Raw genomic sequence first — 27,995 nt, 5'->3', positions numbered from 1 at the left:
AGGGACTAAAACCTGGTCTGGGACCCTCAGCCACCACCTTATTACTTCAACAATATTTCCCTCAGCATGCTGGAAGCCATATGTTGGAGTGAGGCAATTACAAGGCTGGACCCAAACTTCAGTAGAAATTTTACATATACCCATTGCTTTTAAACCACAGCTAAAAAATGTTTGGATGTCTACAGCTGTGCTTGGTGACAGTAGCCTCTAGTCAAGGTAATTTTTCTGCACTGTTCTTCCCTTAAAGCTCTCTTTTGCGCCCCTGAGTCCCTGTAGGCTACCCCCTACTGTGTAAACATGTCTTTATTAGTAATCTTCATGTTTTTAGAAAGCTGCTCTTTGAAAATGAATTTGGCTGGCTTAAATGTGCTGGGTTGTGGGGTGTCATCATTTATTTATTTATTTAACTTGGCAGACTTTGGGGTTTTCTGTATTTCTTCTTTGGCCATACTTTTTTGTTGTTGTTGGTTTTTTTTCTCCTTCTAAATGTCATCTTTGTTCTACTGTTCTACTTTGAGTGGTGCCATATTTAAAGCTTTAAATGAAGAGTTTCAAAGTCATTGCAAGCGTTTGTCTGTTCATTAGCTACCTAAAAATTCTTCTTAATTACTCTGCTGACTTCTACACTTATTCCCTTTGGAAGGAGAATATGCTCATCTCCCTTTTAAATTACATTGCACTACAGTGTTATTTTCTGTTGCTTTTTCTTCCCTGGCCATAATACTGGATTTGAGCACACTGTGTTCATACAGACATGGTGACTCTTCATTATTACATTTCAAACTGCCTTCTATGTACTACTCGTGACTAAATCAAGAGTTCATCCTCTGCTTGGTTCCTCTGAGTGGTCATTCTAAGAAATAACCATTTATGAGGGCTAAAAATGCAGTCTTTGCATCATTCTTTGACATGGTGTCTACCTAGTCTGTATAGAGGAAATTAATGTCTCCCATTATCATTATGTTTTCTCCCCTGACAACCTCTCAAGTCCTTTAGATGCTTTTCATTCCACTATTCTAATCAGGTGGTCAATAGTTTATGCTCAGTATCGCTTAGGCACATGTCAATGCAAAATTGTTCTCTAGTAGTTTAAACAACATCCCAGGTGTGTTTTTTTTCTCCTTCTTTTATTTTCTCCTCCTTTCCTTTCCTTTCCTTTCCTTTCCTTTCCTTTCCTTTCCTTTCCTTTCCTTTCCTTTCCTTTCCTTTCCTTTCCTTTCCTTTCCTTTCCTTTCCTTTCCTTTCCTTTCCTTTCCTTTCCTTTCCTTTCCTTTCCTTTCCTTTCCTTTCCTTTCCTTTCCTTTCCTCTTCCTCTTCCTCTTCCTCTTCCTCTTCCTCTTCCTCTTCCTCTTCCTGGATGAACACTCTGCTACCAGCCTGAATAATTTTCTGTGGCTTCATATCTTGAGCTGCTATTCTGGCAATCATTTTCCTACTGAAATGAGACAAAGCCTTACATTGCCCTGGGTGGGTTTTTTGTTTTGTTTCTTTTGTTGATGTTGCTTTTTTAAAATAAAATTCACATGTTTGATTTTTAGCTCTGGACTTTGCTCCATGAAAATGTCTTCTTTCACCAGCTGTTTTTTTCAGTTTGCTGAATGTACATTTGTAACTTGAAAGAAAAACTTTTATCACCTTGGAGAAGGGCAGAGATATTTTCTATCTGCATGCAGTCCCACCCTCTTCTGTAATGCAAGAAGCATTTTATGGTCATTGCTCATAAAAATTAGCTTACTGTGTGTGAAGACACTCAGCTTTTTTATACCCATACTGTTCTTCCCAGGGTGATGGATATGGTGACCATTCCCTAATTTCCTCAGTCTCCATTCAGAAACTGCAGAGTATTTGCCATTTTTCACTTCTTGATTATGAGAGCCAGCTTAAGCAGAACGTAGTACACTGCATCAAGTAAGTCAGTGGCTTCATATCTGAAAGGCTTTGAAGTTCTTGATTAGTCACTTGTCATTGAGCCTCCACTTGTCACTTGTCACCTCCCTCACGCTTTCACAGTGACCACAAACCTGTTTAACATTGAGCAGAGTTTTGAGTGTGGCTGTTGACTGCAGAACATGAACATCTGAAGCCATTTTGAGTGCTGCCTTCATTCTTGTAGTGTATATATAGAGAGAGAGATTTTATGATGAGTAACTTTAAATTTTCAAACTCTTTGCACCCTTTATTTTGGACACACTGCACCCATCAAGTTCCTGATGTGGAAAACTTGTAAGGTGGAACTGCTTGTTCCACGTGCCTATCTCGCAGGATGCACCAAGCCTTCCTTGGAGTTAGCTGCATGTTTGGTTGAATTGTTTTGTTGTTTCCTGTTTCTACAGCATGTATAGTTTTGGCCAAGCTCCTTAATGAGCTGACACACACAAAGATGCTGTTGTCTGCTAATCCCGGTGGCACTAGAGCAAGCATTCACAGATTCACAGAATGACCAGGTTGGAAGAGACCATCAGGATCGAGTCCAACACATGCCCTAACAGCTCAACTAAACCATGGCACCGAGTGCCGCAGCCAGTCTTTTTTTAACACATCCAGGGATGGTGACTCCACCACCTCCCTGGGCAGGTCATTCCAGAACTTTATCACTCATCCTGTGAAAAACTTTTTCTAAATATCCAATCTATATTTCCCTTGGTGCAGCTTGAGACTGTGTCCTCTGGTTCTGTCAGCTGCTGCCTGGTGAAAGAGACCAACCCCCCCACCTGACTACAACCACCTTTCAGGAAGTTGTAGAGAGTGATAAGGTCACCCCAGAGCCTCCTTTTGTCCAGGCATTTAGAGCATGAGAACTCACTCAAGTCATGCTGCAGTCTCAAGTCAAACATGTTGTGGACAATTTGGCTGTTCCAGTTCCAGCTCTCCCCTGGTTTCAGATAAACGTTTCCTCATCCCCTAGAAACAGTTACAAGCTGACCTAGTGTTCACCTTCCTTCAGGGTGCATCACCCTTCCTTTTATTACAAAGATGATCTTTTACAGTCCATTTATTCAACTGTCCAGCTTTCCTGTTCCTTTAATGGGGATAAACTCCCTGCTGTAAACCCCAGATTATTCCCATCCCCTTACAGATCTACTGCTTTCTATTTATATTAATATTATAATTTCTGACAACACATTGTATTGTGCCCTGAAACCCATCCTAAACTTAATGAATATCTCTCTGCTTTCAGGCTGATAGTCTGTCCATGTCTAGTGAAGCTGCTATTGCATGTGACAATAAATCCCTTTGAAAAAGGAATTAAATTGCTTCCCTCTTCATCCATCCTGCACACACTCCATAGTGTTTCTCAGGCTCCTGCCCAGCAGTGTTTCCCTTACTTACATTTGTGGATCATTGTATATGTTGCTGTATGCTGTTAATGCCCTGTTGTCTTCCACTCTCATCTCTTGCAGGATGCAGGATTGTACTCACTGTACTCAAAACCTGGCACACAAACTTTGCTTGGATGGAGTGACTTGGGTGCTGAACAAATGCTAAATACATAGTCAAAAGTTAATTTTGTGTCTCTTCGCACTGACTTGGGTAGACTTTCCAAAGTGCAGTGTTCCTTTTGCTGGACAGTCTCCTCGGCCTGTGATCAGTCATGGCCTCCTCCATGATGTCACTTTCTACCTTGTTAGGATTTATTTCAGTGTAGGCTCACACACTTTTGTATGAGCTCCTCCCTGCAGTGGGCATAGCACAAGCATTTGGACTTGGCTTGCATTATTTTAACCGTGTAATCCAGTTTGCTGCAGGGAATAATCCTGTTCTGGCAAGAAAATGAAGAGTTAGTATCTCTCTCTCTCATTGCTATAAATCATTTAACAAAGGTGATATATTGGAAGTATGCCACATTCCTCAGAAGAAGGCATGTTTCTCCCTAACTTTCAGTGAGGTCTCATTTGTTGCTCTACTTGAAGGGATGTAGTTTGTGTTTGCTTCTACTTGGCTGGGGTTTCTCAGAGGACTAGGTTGCTCCATTCAAAAGCTTGCAGAGTATGGATAGAAGCAGAGTTTGTGTGATACAATAAATATACTCTGCTGATAATGGGGAGAGGGTTACAAAATTGAATTTGTGCCTTCTTCTCATTTGTCTTTGTTCATACTTATGGTTCAGTGCTTCCTTCCTGAGACTGTGGTCCTTCACACTTCCACAGACAGATATCTTTCTCACAGTTCTGTACTTCCCACACTATCTCTCCACAGCAGGAGTTCTGCCTAATCTGGGCCCTCTCCAGTATGTGAGGTGTTACCCAAGGAAGAAATCCCAGAGTTCTGGTCTGGGACCCACAACAAGGGTTGACTGAAGCCAAGGAAGCTACCACACATCCACAGTCTTTTGTACCCTGTCTCTGAGGAGTCAATCACTGACCTGTAGGTTTGCATGCACTTGGCAATGTGTTGCTGCCTGGAGCAGATTGACAGAAAAGGTTTTGCTGAAATACTCACTTAAGAATGAGGATAGTCCAAGGCTGCTTGTGCAAGTCTCACTTTACTGCAGCTGGGCCCTTTCATTCAGACATCTGCTGTGCCGATGGAAAAGGTGCCATGTTCTGAATGGCATTGCCTTGAACACCAGCCACACAAGAATCAGGCAAAACAGCAATTTAGAGTCTATACTCTTCTCCCATTCTGGTGTATTCCTTCTGCAGGACCACAGAAGGGGGCAATTAATGGGACAAGAGGGTAAATCATGTTTCTACTGAGTCCCATAAAGGTCATGTGATTCTATAGGACCATTTTTAATTCTCACTATTTCCCCACCTCTGGCATCTCTGGGGCTGTAATGATATTGGGTGTGGTGCAAGACTGTGAGAAGACAGGTTTCTGCTCAAACGTCTTCCTGAGTGTTTTCTATTCTTATGGCAAAACGGATGTTGGAGAGACCTGCTGTAGGATCTGCCCTGAAAGTCTTACCTCTGAGATGCCAGGCCCTGCTCGGTGTTAAGTGAAATTGTCTGCAGCTCATTAACATCAAAGCATTTTCTCCACTGGGCTGGGCAGCTCGGTAGTAACCAGCAGACGGACCAGAGAACAGATACGCTCTCCACTAAGGTTTGCCTGCAAACAATTAACATCAAAGGGGAGCCACCGTGAAACAGGGGAAAACAACATTTCAAATGCAGCAAATCTTACGGCTCAGGGTTGAATGGGGGGAGGCCAAAGCCGTGTCCGAGCTAGAGAGCTTGTGCTGAGATGTTTACAAGAGCAAGTACAGGAGTGGCTGCTGGGGCCTGCTGATGGTCCTGGCCAGGAAAATGGTGGATCCGCTTTGGTTTAACAAACCTGCCTGACCATGTTGGTGGCAGCATGGTGCAAGCTCTGGTTTATCAAACTTGGTCCAGCCTAACTCTAGGATCAAGTCAGATCTGCCAGTTGCCTTCGTAGTTTCATGATTACTCACTTAGCTGTCACTCTTGATGAGACTCTTGAGGCCAGTCCCACTGTTCTTTATACCCTTTTTCTCCATCTCCCTGAACACAAAAGTTTTCGCTTGTGGTTCTAGATGATGCTGCTCTTTTATAAACTGGACCTTGGCCCTTTGTTTGCTCCTCCCCACAGGAGTCCTGTGGTATTAAACCATTTCTTAGATTACAGGACTGTTGCCTTTCTCCAGCTCTCAAACAGCTTCTCCTGCTTTATGTACTGGATCTTCTGGTTCATGCTTTCCTCATCCTCTTCCTCCCTGCTTTGGTGATGGGTAAGAAAGACAAATTATTGGTATTTATCATGCTATCAGTCCATGATTACTCCTGGGGAGGGCAACACATTATAAAAATTTATTAATTTTTATATGGGTCCCAGTCAGGAATTAGAAGCTTTATGGTAGATTCAGTACTAGCACAGGGTAGAACCGTGCGGCTGTCTCAAAGAGTTTGCTATCTGAACATCAGTCTAAGAACAGAGGATTGCAAAAAACCCCAAAACTAGAACTCTCTAATAATTAGTGCTGGGAGTCTACCCACTGTTCTATCTGCCATGCAGAAGTTACCTGCTGGAGTTTAGACCATTCATGTTGTAATCCCATTGTTTAGATTATCTACCTCTCAGGAAATGCACACTTCTGTGATTAGTACAGTGGCAGCCAAGGGGATCATTCCTCAGCAGAGATGCCCAAAGAGCTTTCCTACTCTTTGTGGTATAGAAATTCTCTATAGGTCATGCTTTCCCTGTTTTCATTGTTAATGACTTTCAAACCAGGACTGGGATTCCCTAAACCTGTCTGTTCTGCTCATGAAAACAAGCTTCACCTTGCCCTCCTCGCATGGAAGCTGCATCTTCAAATGGGCTTTTGCCTCTTGGTACTCTGGTTGCTGTCTGCTCTGGGAAGTTCCACCTCCTACAGTAAGAAATCATCCTCTGACTTCCTCCAGGAGAGTATTGAGAGCCAACAAATAATCCTTGCTTATACTACCATTGGCCTTCAGATAGTTCTGTCCATCTTTCCCCCACTCCAGCTTCCCTGATAGATTGGCAGAGTAAGTACACCTTGGGTTTGCATTCCTTTTGTTGGACTAGCCAAACTGAGCTATCCTGATCTCCTTTTGTAGGACAGGTTCATTGCTCTCTTACCTGCCCACACCAAGTGCCTCTTGGAGTTCCCTTTGAACAGGACAGGCGGCTTAGTGCAGCTACAACAGTAGCTCAAACAGTTCTTTCTGTCCAGGAAATACTTTATCTGGGGCACCCTAATACTGCAGCTGCATTTGACCAGCCAGCTTTGCACAGCCAACTTTGAGCTCCATGCCTTTTTAACTCCCTAATCATGTGTGGCTAGGCAAGATGAGGGTAATGGCTCTAGTGATTAGGGTGGGGAAATAAAGGCTCATACACCTTCATCTCTGGCCTCATGGCAAGGTTTGTTGTACTTTACAATCCTGTCCCCTGAGCTTGAAAGAAGCTGTTACTGGCGTTCCTGTCCTCCTGTACAGGCACAAGGCAGTGCCATGCCTTCCCTAGACTGTCAGTGTATTCCCTGCTTGCTGTCATAACTGGTGCTACTACATCACCAGCGCCCTTACAACATCTGAGCTCACCTGGAGGGAGGGCCTTGTGCTTGTGGTGCAAGGCTGCAGCACAGGAGGTGGCCGAGTCATGGAGCTGTCACTGCAGGACCTCCTGGCCACTGCAGGCACATGTGCCTTCCCTTTGCATGATGGCCATCAACAGACCTGGTGGTTTTATAACTACACGGTGGAGCCGATGAGATTTCATATCTTCCTGATGGAAAATCACGTGATCCCGTCAGGACTGAAATGGTCCCTCAAGGAAGGATTGCAGCTCTGGGCACCATGAACCCTCAAGAGTGGGCTGTCCCCTCAGGACACGGTGACCCCTCACGGGTGGCACGTCCCCTCAGGACACAGTGTCCCCTCAGGACACGGTGTCCCCTCAGGACACGGTGACCCCTCAGGACACGGTGACCCCTCACGCGTGGCACGTCCCCTCAGGACACAGTGTTCCCTCAAGACACGGCGACCCCTCACGGCTGACACGTTCCCTCAGTTCACAGTGTCCCCTCAGGACACGGTGAGCCCTCACGGCTGACACGTTCCCGCAGGACACAATGACCTCTCTCAGAGCACGCTGACCCCTCAGGGCGTTCCCGCTCCCTCACGAAAAGCTCCGGGGTTGCACAGCGCCCCCTAGCGCACGGGTGCGGCGCGGCCACACGTGCGAGCCGCCAAGGGATGGGCGGCGCATGCGCGGGGCGGGGAGAGCGCGGAGCGCGAGCGGGCGTGCCAGAGCGCGGCGCGCGCGGCCCTCCCTCCCTCCCTCCCCCCCGCCCCGCCGGCCGCCACCGCCCCCGCCCCGCCCCCGCCCCAGAAGATGGCGAGCCCGTGCGGGCGGCAGCAGTGCTCCATCCAGAGGCGCGGCGTCCGCCACCAGCTCGATTCGTGGCGACACAAGCTCATTCACTGTGTAGGTGAGGGACGGCGGCGCGGCGGGGAGGCCGGGCCGGGCCCCGCGGCGGCGGGAGGCTCCCGCCGGAGCGGGGGCCGTGAGGCGAGCGGCGCCGCGGCCTGCGGGCCCGCCCCGCTCCCCCTCCCCCGTCTGCCGCCGTGAGGCGCTCGCGCCGGGCCGGGCCCCGCCCTGCGCCGAAGGGGGGAGCCGGGAGGGGTCCTGCCCTGCCCTTTTGTGCGGCCCCTGTCAGCGCCGCGCCCGCTCCTCCCTGCTCGGCACGGCCCGGCCCGGCCGCGGCCCCTTCAAACTTGTTTACGGCGGGGCCGCGCCCGGCGGCGGAGAGCGGCCCGCCTGTCACTGCCCGGGGGCGAGCCGGGGCCGGCCCGCCTGCCCCCGGCCCGGCGAGGCGGGAGGGAGCGAGGCCGCGGAACCGGCGGGAGGAGCGGCGGGGGAGGCGGAAAGTTGTGGATCGCGGTGCCGGATTGACGCCGTGAATCCGGAGCGGGGCCGCGGGGCTAAAAGGATGTGTGATTGCTTTTCTGTTCTCCCTCCACCTCCTTTTTCCCCCTCCCCTCCTCCTCTTTGCGCGTTTCTTGTTGAGTAGGCTCCCTGCAATCGAATGTTTGGGGTTTTGAAAAGGAAGTCCCTTTCATCTCGAGTAACTTTTTCCATTCAAAGTACAGATTTTGCCCTCTTATCTTTCCCTGCTTAGAAATTGAAACCTTTTCGGTGGGACCCAACATTCACATAAATGTCAGCTCTAGGCCAGTAATTCAGTGTCTCCAAAGAAAAAAGGTTTGAGAACAGTAGACTGTGAACTTGCAGAGTAATCGTAAAAATCCCTGTCTAGAGCATTGGTATGTTTCATCTTGTTTGGCCTTCTGTTTCTAATTGATCACAAATCATCGTTTTGTTTTTAAATATGCAAATATGGCCATAATCTGCCAGTGACTGCTCAGCATAGGTAATCTGTAATAACAGTCACAGATTCACTTTAGTTCCTTGTGTGCAGAGTTAAACCTCTTATTGTCAGTTAGCTCAGCATCCCGGTTCATTATCAGGGATTTGAAACACCATTTTTGGTTACACCAGGATGTGTAACTGCTGTGTATATTTTTGGCTTCATCTAGATGTTTAAATTTCTGTAATACAAAAGTGTGCTCTAGATGCTTGTTAACTTCAGATTAATGCCAGCAATTAATTTGTTTTATATATGAAGCCACTGAAGGGCAATATGTTACTGAGAAACTCCCACTACATAAAAGTGTTGGGTTTTCTTTCCCAACGAATAATTGATATTTCTAAATTCAGTTTGTGGGATTTTATTTTGATTCTATCTCTGCTACATTTTATTCCACGTCTGCTTGAACCAGATTTATTTTACTTCTGTCTCTTTTTCTCAATTCCTCTTACCTCAGGCTGCTGGGGTTCAGCTGTTCTGGTCCTTTCTAAACTCTCTTTTTGCAGCATGTCATCTTATCTTCTTCTCAATCCCTGCTGCTCTAGCACTGGGTCCAGTGGAGCTGTCCTATTGCTCAGAGTTTAACATAGCTGTGAGGAGGGAAGGAAAAAACCAGAAAGGACAGTTTCAAAGCTGCTGTTGAAGATACTGTATTGGGGTGAAATGCAAGAATTATCTCTATTCATGTGCTGCTCTTTGGGAAAATCCTGGGTAGAAAGAGAAGTATATGTGTACAGACTCAAGGAAAACACTGCGTTATTGAAGTTCTTAGCAACCCTAAGTGCTAAAACTTAAAACAAACACCCCACCTCCACCCCCATTAATACACACCCTGTTCCATTTCCCTAAAGCCATTTAAATTGCCAGCTTCTGGTGAAGTTGCTTCCTCCCCTCGTCTCTTGCATATCTCTTCCTCATACCTAAATTTGATACGTTTTCTTCTTCCAAAAGATTTCTCTCTCTGAAAGTCCCTCTGTGTGTGTTTAACAAAGGGTACTGAGAAAGCTTTTAAGAACAGAATTGAATGGGGTTTTTTTGAGGTAAAGTACAAAACCATTTTAAAAAAATAAAGTCCAAAGTATAACAGTGCTCTGTGACTTTTATCTTGATGGCAGTATGTTGTAAATAGTTTCAGCTTCAAATTGATCAGTTTTATGAGGTTTCAGGACCTGCCTCGTTCCTACTATGAATCTTGCATAAATTGTTGGGTCATGTAAATGTGTTAATTGTTACCTTTTTTGTTTTCCTATTTTTATAAAATTATAACGAGTTTATTGCACTTGCCCTCAATCTCCAGCTGAAATTATGTTGTGATCGTAACCCCTTGCTCTAAATATATACCTCTGTCATCTTTTAAAGTGAATTTTGACAGTATTCCATGAGATTTGGAAATAGACTGTTAAATGATGTAGTCTTCTGTTTCACCTTGGCTGTTTGTAGAAGTCTTTGAGAATTTTTTCCTGTAATAAACACTCTACTTTCCAGTATTTATGCATCAGGATGTGAAAATCTTTCTTGTAGTAATCAGACATACTCATTCATATTTAGTTCTGAAAATAAATGAGGTGTGTGGGATTTTCTGTGTTAACATCATTCCCTGAGAAGTCATTCTAATACCACACCGTGTGGCATTCAGAAAAAACATACCTGTGGTTTGAACTAGTGCATTTGGCAATAAATATGGCTTAAGTAATTCACTTTCCCCTCTTGTTTCTTGCTTCTGCAGTTGTCTGCTCCTTTGGACTGTGGGTTCATGACAATTTGTCAAACTAAGCTTGTGCTCTTAAGGGAGCAAAACCACAGAGGGACTGACAGACCACCTGCCCACAAGGAGCCAATTCAGGGGAGCTGTCCTAGCAGAAAACATCTTTTGGAGGGAGTAGAATAATTTTCTACTGGTCTAGCTCCCTGAACTGCTGGCAGGTTAAGCAAATACCAGCACTAGCATGAGGAAGAGGGTGAGAATGCAAAGCTGGTGGAAAAGAGTGACAACAAGGCAGCAGAGATACAGATAAAGTTGAACTGTCATAGAGTTGCATCTTTGGTTGTGCCAGTGTGGCTTTTTGTGGGAGATAGCTCAGGGAACTGATCTGGCTGAAACCTTCCTTCATTGCCATGCATTTCATCCCCTTTCTGTGAGGAGGGAGATGGTGAGGCTGGTGGAGCTCACATGGGTCTGTGAGCAGTTCCATTGATCAGTGATGAAATTGAGGGAGCAGCATGCCATGGCCTGGAGGTGAAGGAAGTGTGGAGAAGGGATGTCTGAGCTCTCTTAGCAGTGAGTTGTAATGGGACTGTGACCCACAGAGCAGGGATAGCTGGGACTGGTGCACAGATCATGGTGCCCTGGTAGCACTTTGTAGGGACACAGTCTGCCAGATTACAACTATTTGATGCTGATATTTGTGTTCTCTGTACCAGTCTTGAGTGTTAACATCTTTTTCAGTGGTCAAAAGCAGATACCTAGACATAAAGGCATGTGGTGATTTAAAGTTTTTTTCCTTCTCCCAGCCTCTAATCATCTTGTGTTCAGGCACTTGCTGAATTTGAAATGGTTGATGAGGTTGGATCTTCTAAGGAGTGGGGAGTTTGAGGAATGAAATAACCCAGAGATCTCTGAAACCCTCCTGACACCTTTTATACAGGAAGTTAATAGCATGGCAATGCTGCGTGATCACTGGAGTAGTGTGAGGTGATCGCATGCGTTTCTTCTAGCTGGTGATGCTTGGCCCTTTGTTAAATATTAGCTGTACTCCTGGAGCCTCTCTGACTGAATTATGCTCTGTGTTGGGGGTGTGGGGGCAGGGAGAGAATGGTTCACTACCCTTCAGAAGTGATCCTAGTTTTGGGAGCAAAACGAGGATATCAAGGGAAAACCTGTAACATTCTCATCAGATTTCCAGTCATCTTGTGCTCTGCCAGTGTTTCATTGAGATGCTGCTTAGCTGTTAAAGTTATTGCTGCTGATTAAATACTGCAACCTAAGTACCTAATCTCTTTCTGTTTAGTTCATTGTATGGTGGTGGTCTTCTGTGACCTTGGATACTTAGCATTAAAGTGTGGATTCTGAGGAAGAAATATGATACATCAGGAAGTGTTAGAATATAATAATAATCAAGGGAAGGTGTATAGCAGTTGAATAATTCTGAAATCTTTATTACTTTCCTTATCTTGATTATGGCTCCCGTATAGCTCCAGCCTGTGTGTGATGTGAATTAGCTGCTGCTTCCAAACAGTTAGCTGTGTTACCTTGTTTTGGAAGTAGGCTCGAGTCTTCAAGTGTTTAACGTGGTTCTAGTTCAAAGGTCAGATTGTATTTCTTTGTTCCAAAATGAGAAAGCTTATTATAGCTGTGGTGGTGATGAAAAATAATAATAAAAAGCAAGTTAAAGTTTAAATGTAGGGCTGTTCTATACTGGTGTTTGTTTTAGATACACCCCCAGCCTTGTCCCCAGCAAATATGAGTGGTACTGTTTGCCTTATCTCAACCTGCTTGCAATGTAGCTGCAAATTGTGGCTTCTTTTATTCATATAAATCCATTGTACAGCAATTTTACAGTTTAGTAGCTGAAGGCTTGTTCAAGAAGATCTGTTCTATGCTCCAACATTTCTGCTTGTTGGCAGTATGAATAGAGGGAAGGAGAATTACCCTTTTATTACAAAGTTATGCCAGGAAAAGATTGAGGCAACTATCATTTAAAAATGAAAATCTTTGGTTGGAAAGAGTAGTATTTACACTGTGATTTTTAGTTTTACTTTAAATGTGCATGGAAGGATGGTATGTATCTGAAGAACAGTAGAAGTTGAAGTGTGGGGGATGAATCTTGATCAGTTTCAAATTCAAATTCTTTGAATTCACTACAAATCACTCTGGATTTGCCCTTGTTTCCCTGCTTGCGCATGAAGAATAACTTCTTTTGGGGATGATGTCAACCAATCAAAAGCATACTCAGGAAAATTATTGATAATCACTTTGACTTATACCATCTTGAGATATTCTTCTGGTGCTTATGACGTGAAATTTCAGGCTAGGCCTAATAATTTGGGTTTTTTCACATTTCAACAAAAACACATTTTAATTTGTGTGAGATAATAACAATAATTGCAAGGTGAGATGTTTCCTTCTTGGGATATGTTTGTCCTGCAGGAAGTATAGGCATTTGGACTTTTTAACTAAGAAATAATGACATTCAGAAATCATCCACTCTAATAGAACTTACAGAATTAATTACTGTAATCCATTCCATGCATGTAGGAAATAGTAAAAATCCACCTAGATAAAATCTATTTAGCATTTATGTTGGGATGTATGTATTACAGATTTACAGCTTTGTGGTACAGTACCATTTTAAAAGAGTACCTGAAGGACTGTTCCAAAATTTCAAGCCATTTCTTGACAGTTTGTGCCATATGTTGATGATAGTCCAAATGCTGTTATGTAGAGAAGTCCAGTAACTTCACTTTAATGAACAATGGGTGATAAAAGAATCCCAATTCCTGTGCTCAGTTGTCTAAATGCTCATTGTATGGTACTTTAGTGACTCAACAATTTGTCATCTTAGGCTATCGTACATCCAGGCAAGTACTGTCATGTGTCCTTACGGTGTTTTGGGGGCTTGCTTGTTTTTGTTTGCTTTGTTTTTGTCTGAGAACTTAGGTTCTTTCACTGCTATTGTAAAATCACAATGAGAATACTTCCTAGAAATCAGTTTAGGCAAGGTTTGAAGAAAAACAAGCATTTAATAGGGTTAAAGAAAATTAGCCCTGTGTTACAGGTTGGGGCAGAGCAAACACTACTGCAGTATTTTACAGGAGACTTTCCAATCCTCTTCCTCACCCTTCTATGTATACATGTTTTCACTCTTAAGAGGATGAGGCTTTGGTTCTCAAAGTTCGCTGGGATGGATATTTATAACTCTCTGAGAAATACAAAGCTTTTGGAATCTTCTGAGAGCAGAGTTGGATGGGATGGGATGGGCTGAGCCAATTTAGGGTTTACCTCTGGCTAAGAGGGGCATTAGTGCTTATTTTTACTAAACTGACAGAAGTCTGCAAAACCAGCTCATCTTCTGGTGATGTGCAGTAACCTGAGTCATCCTAGGTGGGAATGAGATGATCAGGAGAGCTCATCTGAAGTGCTCGATGGGGTCATATCTGTGGGGGGAAGGGAAGTGGGTAGAATAGTCTATTCCAAAGACACAGAGTCTTCTAGTTTGTGTCTTGTTTCTTGTAACCATGCTACAGACTTTGGTTATGTTTGACAGTAGTGCTGTCTAAACTGGCTTAAATAGTCCCCTCTGTTCAAGCACAACTATGTGTAGCAGCTGGGTGAATCAGTTCCCTGCCTAGACCTGACTGGAAAACAAATTTGTTTTTTTGGAAGAAAAGGTGCAGAGAGTGAGGAGTTGGTGAGGAGTTGAGACTATTCAACTGGTATTGTCACACATGCAGAAATACATCTTTCACTGAGTAGGTGTTAGTTTTTGTGTGCTTCATGTTCATTGCAGAAGTAGGAAGATTGAAGAAATCTCCCTCTTCATGCTCTCTCCCTGATAATGAGCTGTGGGCTTTGCTTTCCTAACCAGTTTCTCTTTAATAAAGTTGCAGCTTTATACCTCCTCTCCTTGTATCTCTGCAGGCCTCTGGGGTTTCTCATTTCTTTCTGATAAATCTGTATGGCCATTTGAGAAATGAGAGCTTCAGCTTCTTTCTTTTTCTCTTGAAGAATGCCTTACTCTTATTTCTCTGGATATCTTTAAATCATTTACCTTTTTCCTCAGATTTAGTTCACCTTGTATGTTGTGTGTAGTATCACACGCTCTTTATGGTGAGTTGACAAAAAATTGAACTCTCAAAGCTAAGTAGGAGATTTGAGTTACACATCAATGCTGCTGACACATGAAAGATGAAGTAGAGGTTATGGTTTTGCAACATTTCTGCAGGACACCAGTTCCTCTATGGTAAAATTGCTACTGGATGATGTCTCCATCTGGTTTTTTCCACTGTTCTTACAGAGAAGAGAAAGGATGGTACTCCTCTTGCATTTTCTAGGAGGGGTGGCAAAGTGGCTGCACAGGGAAGACTTGCAGGAAGACAAAGGATGTTCCTTATGCCCTGAGGACCATGATATTTTATGGGAGGGAGTAGAGGGGGAGAAAAAGAGGACTGGACAAGAGCCTAGTATTCATTAACAAAGGAAGCTTTCAGAAGCTGAATCCAGCAGCATGGAAAGACATCAGAGGCCACCAGACAATCTTAACTCTTGAGCTGAGTTTACTAATGAAAACTTTCCTGGTTGTCTTTGATTGCTTTTTGCATACACCTATAGTACAGGTATTTCAGTGTGTAACTGGAGAGGTGAGTCCATCTGATGTCCTTTGCACTCTGCTGCTGCAGGGGCAGTGGTCGTTTTCAAAATGGATTAACTGCCAGAATAGGAAGAGGAACAGGTAGTCAAGAGTCAGAGTTCTTAATTTCTTTATTTCTTTTTTTGTTGATTGCCCTAACAAAACGATGTGAAAGCTTCAGCCCACAGCCTGTAGTTCCCTGCTCTTATAATACTTCAAGGCAGGTTCTTCGTGCTGAGGCTCCTGTGCTTGTTGTGGTGTCTGTAATGGTCTGTAGCAATGTGCTGTTTGGTTCCCTTTGCTGCTGTGTTTGTGTGACAGGAGGCAGCTTGCTATGTTACCTATGTAATAAACTTCTGAATTCAGCCTGCAGCCTTGCAAGGACAGGATAGTCCTGCAGCTGTTAAACTCTCCACAGAGATTCATGTACACAAAGCTCGTTGGTGGTCTGCTTGTGCTTAATGTGCTGACTAACTTGCAGGTCAGTTTTGAACTTTGTCGCAGATTAGTCAGAATAAAATGGAGTTCTGTGCTTGTGCACTTCAGATGGAGAGTCTTGTGATCAGTTGAGTCCTCTCAGCTTGTGCCTTGTGTCCTGTAGTCTTAGGCTTCTAGAGAAATATTTTTATATATTTGAATTGAGAAAGTGGATTTGGTTTAAACAGCAACCTGGCTTACTTCTTGCCTTCTTTGGGAGTTATTTGGTCCTCAGTGTGAACAAGTTGAAGATAAGCTAGTGTTACTGAAGTTTGGTCATCTCCTGGGTTAAGGTCTGTCATTGTGACAAAAATAATGAGAGCTACTGTCTAGGTGATGCTTTATCATGGCTTTAAGATGTGTTTCTGAGAACATGCATAAAGAAAATTTTTGCAGAAGTGGGTGCTTAACTCCCATTTCACTCTGCAAAAGCAAGAGAATAGGAAAATATGGAGGTAATTTCTTTTTCTAATCTAAACAAACTTAAAAGCAATCTTCTTAAAGCAGTGATTCCATTTACATCCTTCAGAATAGGAGAAGCATTGCTACTTATCCCTAGCTTTCTCTCCTGTTTTAAAGTCATTAGTGAAACTTAAATTTATATGATACCAGAATCTCTCTTCTGGGGTTTCTCTCAAGGATCTTACTTTTATCTTACGAAGAAAAAAACCATCTGACAGTGCTTACTTCCAAATGAGCAGTGAAAAAACTTTTCTTAAAAAAAACCTACTGCACTTTTTTGTCAGTGATCATTTCTTGATCTAATTGTCCTCTTTGGTAAGTAAGAGGAGTGTTCCTTGCTGGTTTTAAATGTCCTTTGGAGAAGTTGTGCTCTTATTCAACTAGAAATTGAAAGTTTCAGTTACCTTAGTGGTTATTCTTTATCTGCATGCTGTACCTTACTATCTTTCAAAATATTACAAGATTGGGAAAAGGATGAAGACATGTGAGGGAACATATTGCAGAATGTGTTGTGTAAGACAAGTGCACTGAGTCTTTGTCAAAACGAAGTGTCAAAGTCTCTTGGAGGGGGAAAAAGTAGTTTTTTTTCCTGAAATATTTCCCATGAATGTTTAGTTTATTCTAACTTATACTTCATGGCAAAATTGTATCAAGTATAACACTAAATTTGGTATTTCTGGTTAAATGCCTAACTACTGCCCACAGATTTCTCTTGGTTTTTTTATACTTTTCTGTCATCCTTGTCAGTCCCGTGCATTCATACAAAATAAGAAAAACGTAATCATCTGTAACTGTATGGTAAGATGCTATGAGAACCTAGTTTTTGTATCTTACAGGAGTATTTTTGTAAACTCCTCACAAAATCTAGTGCCTTGGTCTTGCCTCTGCAGTTTTTCTTGAGTGATGTACAGTCATTTGGGAAATGAATAGCTTTAGTGCTCAATTGGCATAGGCCATGCAGAGGTCCGTTTTGCATATGATCTTTTGAATTCAGCAGGGATGCTGCATTAATTTCTTGAACAAGCCTAAACCATTGAGAGAACTGTGTTTTGCCAGAGCTCTCTTAAAACAGTGTTTTTCAATCTGAAGTTGGCAAGAAGCAACTGTGGAAAAACAAGGCTACTGCCAATAGTTTAAATTGTGTGGCATTTTATGCTTTTCAGGATTCCACAACTTGAAAATTACTGTTCTAAATGATTTGTGAATGAGGGCTATTTTTCCTTTCCAAAGTGGCTGTAGGTGTTAAGGAGTATGAGCTGATACTTAGTGATCCATTAGATTCGGACTGATTTTTATCTTTCCTTCCTCTTCTCATACTTTGCTATTTAAAAGTATATTTTATCCAAAAATGGATATCATGGTGGATACTAAGTCTGGAAAACTTCAGTTTGAAAGCTGACTTCTGAAAAAAGGTTAGAGTGATGTTTAGTAGGTCTGTTTACAGAACTGCACTCTGTGAATGTAGAGCTTCTGTATTTTCCCTTCCAAGAATCTTGCTATGAAGGCCAAACTCCTGCTAGTTGGTGTTAGATCTGAAGATTTCATTGCATTCCTCCCTTACACGGTTGTGAAAGAACTTTAAATGTGAAGGCTTGAAGCGTAAACTGATGTAGTCTCCATGCAGTGCATTGGCAGATGCCCTGAACCAGCAGGTAAACCACCTTTCAGGTCTCAGGAGGACATGGATTTATTTATTTTAATGACTAGAAGGCATTTGAAGTATGGGATGGACGCTAAGCTGTTTGCTAATCCTTTGGTGCACTGCTGTTCTGGGTATCAGAACCCAAATAGTCTCCATCCTGGCCACTGTCCACCTGACTCTTTTTTGCTAGAACCATAGCTGAGGTCACAGTTTGGGCATGCTAAAAGTACAAAATTGAATAGAGTTCAGAGGTTACTCTGCTCAACAAGTTACTCAGTTTTAAAATCGATTAAAATTTGACTTCATAAGTTAAAGATGCTGCAGAGCTGTAGTCGACTTTGCCATGGAGGCTGCACTCCTTTCCTATGACAGATTGGTTCTTGTTCTTAAATCATCTGTTTGCGTGTGACTAATCTTGAATTTTTATCTTTCTGCTGCTTGTACTTTGAAGTGAATTCTGTGCTCCAGATAAGAACAGCAGACAGGGCTTTACATTTTTTCAGCTCCTTGTAGCCCAGGGACTGCTCCTGGCCCTAGGATAGGAAATGCCTTACACAACTTGGTAGGTAATGGGAGGTGCTTGAGAGGAAGGCAAGAAGTCGATCACAGCTGCTTTGGTCTATACTTACTGGCATGGTGATGAACTTTAGCACCTAAATGCGCTTGTGATGACACCTCACAAACTTCAGAAAGTAAGCAGTTATTTTTGGAAACTTTTTTCCCCTCAGGACTAAAACTACTAAACCTACTTAAAAAAAGTCTATGCAAAAGCACTTTTTCCCAAGAAATTGACACCTTCTGCTTATCGTGTTTGTGGGCATTTCAGCATCCCAACCCTATATCCCTCTTGATATTCCTTCTTGTCTTTGTAGTGTTTGAAAGTTGGAGGGCTTTCCATTGTTGTAAGCAAGAGGAATAGTTATTTCCTATTCAGCTAGAGGAAGGAGATAAGCAATCCTTGATCTCATCTTTAAGGCAGATGGATGTTTGCTCTCAGCATGCCATGATGCTGCCTAGGGGGGGTGTTCATGATTGTGCTGGTAAGCAGCAAACAGAGCTAATTTCTGAGTTGGTTTGTACTAGGAGACTTCAAGGGCTAAGAGTGCTGAATTTATTGTGCAGTTTTGAGATTCTGTTGGTGGTGTCAAAATTTCTTTAATAAATAAATAAATAAATCATGCTCTGAACACTGGTTTGCTGCCCTGTAGTTTTGCTGGTGTAGCTCTATTTGGTCTGTTTTTAAGCTGGGTTGTGAAGTCAAGGTTTACTAAGCCTTGACTGTAATGAGAAGTCACAGGTTAGTGTGAACAGAGGCTGTGGGGCCTTAGCTGTGAGTGAGCCAGAACGAGAGCCATGGATGTGGGTGTGTGGAGGAATTCCTGTCAGGGATGTCCTTGCCTCTGAGCTGGGAGCCGTCTGTTCTCAGTGGCAGTGAAAGGACACCAGTGCCTGCAGGAGCACCTTGTGGTTGTGTGTGACAAGTGAGGCTCTCCTGAGGACTAATTCCTGCTTTCTGTCAGCGTGGCAGCCAGTGTGTAAATGTGCTTTGGCTGTAGTGCAGTAACCGCCTCACCCTCTGCTCTCAGTCCACATGCATGTAGGGCTGGGGTCTAAAGAAGCTTGAGTCTGCTGGTCTTAGGAAATTGATCTCTTGCTTCACATGACCTCACAGAAGGTCATAAGCTTACTCTTGTTTTCAAAATGACATGTAAAACCCTTGTCTGTGGGCTTTCAAACTCCTTGGTAAGGCATTGTTTAACTCAGGTAGCTTCTCCCTGCTAGTTCCTTTTGAGGGGAGGTAGAGATGAAAATTAACTACCAGGACATCATAGCCTTGAAATATCCCAAGGGTTTTTCTTCTTGGAACCAGTGAAGGAAAATGAATATATCTTCAAAACTAGGTCTCTTGAAAATCCAGATTTAGCATAAATGAGGATGCTTCACAAAGAATGCATTTAGAAAAGGAGATAATGAGCTTTAATAGCTGTGTAAAGACTAAACTCTTCCAAATACATCTTAAAGCATTTTTGGGGCATGGTCAAAATATTTCCCACTTCAGAGGAAAAAAGAGTTTCAGGTAACTAACTACTTGATCTTCCCATCAAAGAGAAAAGTGTATTCATTTGAAGCCTTTGCTTATTAAAGTTCTAATGTGAAACTTGAGGGGGCAGTGTTTGGGGAGGCACTGGTGGGAGAAGGCAGCCAGGTTCTGGTGAGTTTGTTTTGGTTTTTGTTTGTTTGGGGTTTTTTATTTTGTTTGGGTTTGGTTTTGGTTTTGTTGTTTTAAGCTTAAAAAGTCAAGTGGAAGTCACCATGAAAAAGCTATTCTAAAAACATAGTATTTTCAGTTAAATGTTAGGATGGCATAGGGATGTGCTTAGATAGGTTCTCTGAATCTTTTTTTAAAGGAAATTAACAGAAAATGGTCCTCAAGAATATCTGATAAAATTACTGTTGGCTTTTGAGCCATGAGTTATTCTTTGTCCACGATTAAGTTAAACATTATGCTGTTTTTTAAACTGTCTTGCATGACATTAAGTAAGTTTCTAGATGGTCAGATTTCTGAAAAGGCATGAAATTGCTCTCTTGGCAATATTACTGTTTTGGTGAAAAATATTGAAATGTATTGATTATAGTTTATATACCCTAAAAGTGATATTCAGTGTTTGTAGAAGATGCTATAGGAAACATTAAGTAGATTTTTTTCCTTTTGAAAATAAAGGAGAGGTTATGCTAGAGCTGCTGTAGTAAAGCATTTCACCCTGTTTTTGAAGAAACTGCAAGTCCAAATTTTGAACCTTGCCAAACTGCAACTTAGTGTTACATTTAGAGTAGGTACAGGTTTGGGCAGTAACTCCTACCATAATTTCTGGGAAATCACAATTGTATGTCTTTTAACCTAAATGAGCAGTATGGGAGAGTACAATTGTTTAATGCTGACCAGTTTATGAGATTGTTCAGGAAAGATTTTGGTTCCATCACAGGTAAACAGAATATGTATCCAAGGGTTGCACAGCAGTAAAAGTGAATTTCCATATAAAAACACAGTTCATGGTTGCACAGCAGTTTTTACTCTCATATAGATTTAAAATGCTGCAGGAGAGGAGTGATCGTACCACCCCCTTTGTGCCACTGCCCTCACTTTGTGTAAATGCATGCTGGGTTGGATCAGGAAACTGATCCCTGAACCATCTTGTCATGTTACTGTGCAAATGCGAGATGAGTGAGCATCTGGGGGGGTGGGGAGGATGAGTGGGATCAGCTCTTTCAGTGGAGAGGTGGATTTATCATGGATTAAAGTGCCAGGTGATCAGTAATCATAGCTTCAAAACACTGAAACATGCTTCAGAGTGAACTTCCCTGGTACAGTAACCTTCAGTTTGCAGTGATCTGTCTTCTAGTGACTTGGGATAAGTGAATTGTGGAATTTTGTGTTTTTTTACTCTCCTTCTCATAGTTAACAGTTTTTGCACAGTATATTTTGCAGTCAAATTTTGCATACATATGCATTTTAGTGCTGTTTAATTTTTATCACCCTCCCTTAATGCGCTTGAGTCAGGCAAGCCTCATTTTACTCCTGATGCTGCCTTATTAGTCAATGTGCCTTAAGTTGCAGTAAGTCTTGAGTAGATAAAGATCTTTATCCAATATGTTTGTTTTTCATAAAGTTAACAGGAAGTTACAGAGAAACTGATGCTGTAATGGGGACATTGGGGTCATCACTAGTTAGCAAAAAATGATTTTCAGGGATGAAACCAGCTGAATCTATCTTTATATCCCCCAGTAGTCATTCTCATAGGTATTTCCTTGCTCTGGTTCCTTTCACATAATGATAGTCTAAATTCTCCTTTCGAACTAGAGTCAACACATTTTTGAATGTTGGCCTAAAGGAAGGGATTCTCTTTACCTTGTTGGGTAATCTGTGTTTTTGGGCTTTAACAAAATGACAACAATCTCTGCTGGGGTACCTTACACCTTAGGTTTGTGTTGCCAACTGGGAAGATGAGCCAGTGCTGCAACAACTTGTTTGGGATCAGTGTTCTCCCAAAGAGTGGGGGCAGTGGGTTTCTAGCCTCTAGAACCTCCTGGACCTCAACCCCTCATTACACCAGACTTCAGAGCATTCTTGGTCTAGTGCAGTATCTTCCATTTCCAGTGAAAACAGTCCCTACTACGGAGGGATGCATAGGTTTGGACTGGACTTTTTATGTGGTGAGCCAGTCAGAATGCATATTCAGGGACTTTGTGTTAAGACAAGGTTTACAACTGTCATAGGGCTTGCTTCCAAACCAGAGTCATTAGGGAGAAAAAACAGGTAGAGCTAAGGGCAGTTAGCACTTGTGCTTTCATCTGAGATTCATGAGCCAGCAGCTCCTGATGGCTGACCAAGGAGCGTGCCAGGGCTGTATCAGACCAGCTCTGCGTTCTCGAGAGAGAGCTGGAGTAAGAACCACACCGCAGTAACCCCTCTCTGCTCATTCAGCAGTGGGTCCCATTGCCTTCCATAAGGGCTCTGTGATCTGTGTGTTGGCCTCTCCTACAGGACCGTGGGTCTGTCCTGTTCCTCTGTGTCTCACCTGTTTCCTGCAGCACACTGTGCCAAAACCTATGGACCGTGGAATATTGTTGAATCTATCTCCTTTCTGTTTTAATAGGCCTTGATTTTCCAGCATCTTTACTGTAACATGCATGTCTCATGGTTTTCATTTGCAACGAGTCCAGTGCAGTTACACACCTGACAAACTGGAGTAATTACATGCTGTTCTTTAACAGACTTTTACGCAGCAGCTATGCTTCTCCTTCTGAAAAGAGGTTTTCTGTGATGTACTGGCTATGCTTTTCATGATGGCATTGTTTAAGTCATCTCCTTGTGTTGCCACTTACACTTTTGCCCTTATTGGAATTGGGATTCTGGGCTAGGTAAAAACCTTTGTCTTAACCCTGAACACCCGTTCTCATACAACGTGAACTTATAGAAGTTACTGCTTAAAAAAAAGAGAGAAGTGAGGGGTATGTGTGCAAGATCACTTATCCTTTCTGCAGTCTCATGAACTTCTAGCAGTGTAACTGATGCAGTGTAGGAGTAGGAATGAGTGATGGAGTAGAGAAGGAAAGGGCTGCAAAACCTGCTGTTGCTACTGCTCCAGAGACTGCTTTGAATCTCTGAGGTGATTGGACTTTGCCTCTGAATCTTGCCTCATGCTAGCGCCGATCTTTTAAAAGGGGCAAAAGATTACAGAGATACTTTGCTAGTGTCCTCTGGTGCAAAATCAGAGATTTATTTTTGTTACGTCTGAAGCCATGCGTGTTCCTGAAATACACTGAGTTCTTCAATGAGATTATGTGATTCTTGGTTCTGGACTGTCTTTATAGTTTGAACTAATTTAATACCCATGCTGTGTTTCATGTGCCTTTGGCTTGAGGGATACCTGGCAACATGTTGTTTAAATCTCCATTGAAATATGCAGGGCTAACCAGTTTCTGTCAAGATGAGGCAGACTGGTAGGAGCTGTTTTGTTCTTGCCATCACACCACAAGCAGCAGCTGAAGATATGCATAGGATAACTTCTTTCAGAAATCACATAGCTTCACAGTCATCAAGAGGGAAAACCTTCAGTCTCCTATTTGCTTGTGATGATGGGATGCATAAACTGGAGCATAAGTCTCCATGCTGGAGCTTCTCCTAATGTTCAGCAACATGATAGGCAGAAAGATGGCTTCTGGTAAAATGTTAAACCTGTTGGTTTGGGATTTTAGTTTTTTATTTTGCTTTGGTTTTGTTTTCTTTTTTTTGTCTGTGGACTGCGATGAGTACAAACCATCTACATGGTTGCCTCGTGGAACCCTTGTTACCGAGGGAAACAAGTTCTGTAAAATTAGCCTATTTTGTTAATTTGGGAATGAATCAGAAAAAATGGTTCTTAGTTTGTGTCTAGAAATATTTCTTAGAAACAAAGACTTGACAATCCTTGGAGATGTATGCTGGTTACTGTAACTTTTACATTTGCATTTGTCTGTTGTGGGTGGGGAGTCTCTTGTAGTCTTTCTGAAGGCAGAGTCTATGCTTTCCTCCTGTTATCTTTGCTATTAAAGCTGGATAGTGCTGACATCTGCCTTGATGGATGAGTGGATGTCATTCTTGGGAAAAGTAAATTTAAGGCAAAAAGTAAATGGTGAAGGATTTTTAAAAAAATGTCTTCTTTCTTTTTAGTAGTTGAACTAGCAGTTTTGGTTTATTTTCTCAAGGACCACAGGAATAAATCTGAACAATGCAAGGTTGAGTTGCACCTGTAAAAGTGGATTCGTTTTCTTAGCTTCCTCCTGTTCTGCACAAAGCCACAAGCAGCAGAAGTACTGGAAGAGCCTGCTGCGTAGGCTTATGCTAACCGTATGTTAACTTTGCTTAAAAAAAATTAAACCCTACCTCCTGCAGAACTTGATTTGCCATTGAGGAGAGCTTTCCACTTGCTGGGCACGAAGGGGAATTTTTCAGTCCCTGGCAATTGTGCAGAGAGATTGCTATTGTTATTGGCTCAAAGACTGTAGAAAGAACTTTAATTTCCCTGCTCTGTTTGGTGCCTCTGCAACTCCAGACTGTCTTTCAATGCACATATTTAGCTGACTGTCCACTGTTGCTGCTTCTAGGTTCCTTTCATTTTATTCTGCTATCCTTGTGGTTCTTCTACATTGAGTGTTTCGAGTTATTTTTCATGAGGTGTTTTTGTTTCCAAAGTAATTTTATTTTTTCTCTGGGTCATTTATGTATTTGTCTTCACTAATGTTTGCAACATCTCCGAACATAGTATCCTCTGTGAATTTAACTAACGTGCTGTTTACCCTTTCTTCCAGATCCAGTTTCTGATCCTACTTCCACATTTGGGAGTATGCAAGGGACAAACACATCTCTTTGCGTAGCTTGACTGGATATCCCAAGACTAGGATGTTAGTATATTTAAACATTTTTTTGCATTAAAATGTTGCCAGTATCTTAATTGCACATAGACTATTATTTCTTAAATGTAATTAACTTTATTGGCATTATGCATATTCAGAAGCTTGCTGGTAAAAATATTCTGCAGTCTGACTAGTACTTATTGGTGACTTTAAAATGGGTGCAGGAGTAAAAAGAATTTCAGGGTTGCTTTTTAAATGAGCTTATTTAGTGTTACAGCTTTAACACTCATTCTTGAAAGTATTGGCTCTTTGTGTAATAAGATTAACTACAGGTTAATCCATGAACATATAAAATCTTTAGACTATGTTCAAGATAGTTATGAAAGACCGTTTCAAACTTATGAATGCATGAAGAGAGATTTTTAAATACCTGAAATAGTCAAATATCTATAGAAATACTTGCATCAAATAAGCGTTAACAAAACCCAAAATTGCACATTGAAGTCTTCTTTGATTCCCTGCATTACAGGTCATAGGACTCATAAGGAGCCAGTTGTCTGAAAGAGTAAACCCTATGCTAAACTATTTTTGCAGATTTGATAATGCAGTTTCCTTAAAAATGTGTTTTGTGATCATATCACTACTGCAAAATGAGGTATTGCATGTTTTCTGTTATGCAAGTAATTGTATGGAAATAATTAGCAATTCAAAGACAAAGTCAGCATTAAAATATGTGCTGTTTTGAAAAATGTTGGGTTTTTGACTTGGCTACTCTGTTCCATGTGTTCAACTACTACTGTATTTAATTGAATTACTTACTGAACACTAGGCAAGCAAGTATTTAAAATACTGAAGTCACTAGGATACTGAATACAGGGTTCATTGTGGAGCTGTGGATTTTGCAGGTTCCTTTCCAGCCTTAGTTTTCCTGTGTGCTTCTGTTCCTTTTCCCCTGTAAATGAAAGGAACCTTCTCTTCATGAGGGTTGAATTTCTTTTGTTAAAACTGCTGCTGACCTTCTTGGCTATGGTTTTACAGTGATTAGGTATAGTTCCTCTGCTTGGATTTTCATTGGTGCTGTTCAGCTCTGTACACGGGTAATAAAAAATTTGTAATTCTTCTTTAGCTTGGCTACTTTGGCAAAAGAAGAACTAGTGCAAGTTGTTCTGCAACACTTGTTCTAGTATCCCACTGCATTTTGTTTTAGTGTCTGATTTCCTTCACTCATACCTCTGGTATTATTACTGTGGTTTCATAGAAAAGTGTGTTATGGTCACTACAATGTGTTCTAGAAGTCTAATATTCCTTGAACTTGAAAATATTTCTGGTGTCAAAGATAACTTTTTTGAAAAGTTGGCTATATTTGAAATAATTTCCATAGTACTTAAGATATAAAATTGATGGTAGTGGGGAGCAGGGCACTCACATGAAGTAGTTATTAATGCTTCTCGCACACACAGTCATCAGTAATTTACTGTTCCCTCTTTATGCCATACTTTATTCATTATGTGTGCACGATAGTCTTTTTCTTTTAGAGAAACTTATGTGTGAAGAATTCTGTAGGGGAAAACATTATCTTAGGGGAAGATATTTATAAAGTGTCATAGATGTCAACAAACTGAATAGTTGTTAGTGCTACTGTAGATTTTTAATCCCTTAGGATCAGATTATGAAGGTGTAGCCTGCAGAAGCTCAGTTTGCATCAAATTTCTTTGCTGTTTATATGGCTGTACTGCTGGCAGTTCCTAGCTGTGGATTAGGAAATCCATTTCTGAGATTTTGCTCTGAAAGAACAATTAAGAAGTTACAAACAGAGCTGCTTTGATTATAAGTGGACAGTGGTACTGATCTTAAAAGCTGAATCTTCTAGCAAAGCAGCACTCAGAATTGGGAAGGGTTTCTCTTGTTTCTTCTTGTAAAGGTTGTAGCAGATACTTCAGTTTCTGGTGAATTTAGCAATACAGCAGAGTGGGCAAGCTTGAGAAGATTTGTGTATAGGTTACCTGGAAAATTTAATTCTGATTTGGAACAAAAGACTAACTTCTGATTTGGAAGGCTGAGTGCTCTCCCAGTGTTTCTTCACTTAGCATGAAAGAATTGGTTTCAGATCTTTTGCTCATCCTAGTGATGATAGTGACTTCATTCTTTGAAAAGATCTGAGGGAGGTTTAGTAGGTTTACTAAGACCTTTTTACTGAGATACTAACTGTAAAATTAGAGCAAGACTGGCTGTTGTAGAAGTCTTATCTTCAGATGTTTTGTCTTTGTAACAGTTTGATGTTCTTGACTAGAAACTTGTAATTTGTTTAACTGTTAGCATATCCTGAGATTCTGCTGCAACACAGTGACATCGAGAAACTTAGTATGCAGAAAGTATGGGACTGCTGTCTTCTCTCAAGTTCAGATCACAAATGATGCTTTGAAGCAAAAAACTTCAACTAGATTGAAAACCAATGTATGATGGTATAGGGTGGCCTCAACCAAAGTACAGTGGATTAAACATTTGACTAAAGAAGGCAAATAATATATGCTATATTTCGGGAATTCCAGAAGGTCTGGAATAAATGAGATGGAGAAATCAGCAGTGTCAAAAAGCTGCACGTAACAGCTTGGTTTGAGGAAGACTTAAAGATGATGATAGGAACTGAAATTACTATGTATATAACTCAATTAAATGCACTATAAGCTTTAAATATACCATTAGACACCAAATCCACTGTAGCTATCCAGAAAAGGTACTTGGGAATAACTTTGAAATCCTGAATGGCCATCGTAAAATCTGTGTTCTCTATCATGTTACTTTTGCATCAACCAAATTCCAAGGGATCTTTTCTGGCTATGATCTTTGCTTCTGATCCAGTATTTATTTCAGATATCTGCCTTTAATCTGAATAAGGGAAAGGCAGTCTGAGAGAGTAAAAAACTAAGTTGGACAGATTTTGATTTCTGCAGTGTTGTCTAAGATGTCCCTCCCTGGTCCTGCCATTTGTTCCTGCTGATGTAACTGGACTAGGCCAGGAAATTGTTCCAATCTAGAAAAAAGGCAAGCAAAAATGATTGCTTTTTAAAATCTTCTATACGTTCTTCTGTAGTAATTTATATTGCCAATCAAAAGTGTGATTAGAAATGCTGATGGTTAAGCAGTCTGAGCTCAGCTTATGGAATTGGTGATGTGTGTCTGAGCCTAAAGGGTTAGTAAGACTCCAAGAGTTTCAACATGAAATGATGGTAGACATTATGTGACATCAAAAGTGAGAGACTCACTTGCTCTTTGGGAAAATTTCACTAAACTCCAAAGGTCAGGCTTTTTTACAGCT

At 41.8% G+C, this 27,995-nt stretch overlaps 1 protein-coding gene across 7 annotated transcripts in view; it reads left to right on the top strand.

Annotated features, from left to right (window-relative positions):
• Positions 1–7,802: 7,802 nt before the first annotated feature.
• LCOR (ligand dependent nuclear receptor corepressor) overlaps positions 7,803–27,995 on the top strand; it is an 87,634-nt gene continuing 67,441 nt past the window's right edge. For 2 of the 7 annotated variants that reach the window (XM_030951701.1, XM_030951709.1), the window contains exon 1: positions 7,814–7,918. In XM_030951701.1, the coding sequence (XP_030807561.1) occupies positions 7,822–7,918 (97 nt within the window). In that variant the 5' untranslated portion in view covers positions 7,814–7,821. Of the gene's footprint in view, positions 7,919–24,634; positions 24,728–27,995 lie in introns of those variants that run through there. The other 5 variants (XM_030951703.1, XM_030951706.1, XM_030951702.1 and 2 more) reach the window with 5 other exon arrangements.

Source organism: Camarhynchus parvulus, chromosome 6 (assembly GCF_901933205.1).
Source record: "Camarhynchus parvulus chromosome 6, STF_HiC, whole genome shotgun sequence".
NCBI classification, from domain to species: domain Eukaryota; kingdom Metazoa; phylum Chordata; class Aves; order Passeriformes; family Thraupidae; genus Camarhynchus; species Camarhynchus parvulus.
Note: the sequence above shows the minus strand (reverse complement) of the source record. Positions and strands in the feature narration are given on the sequence as shown.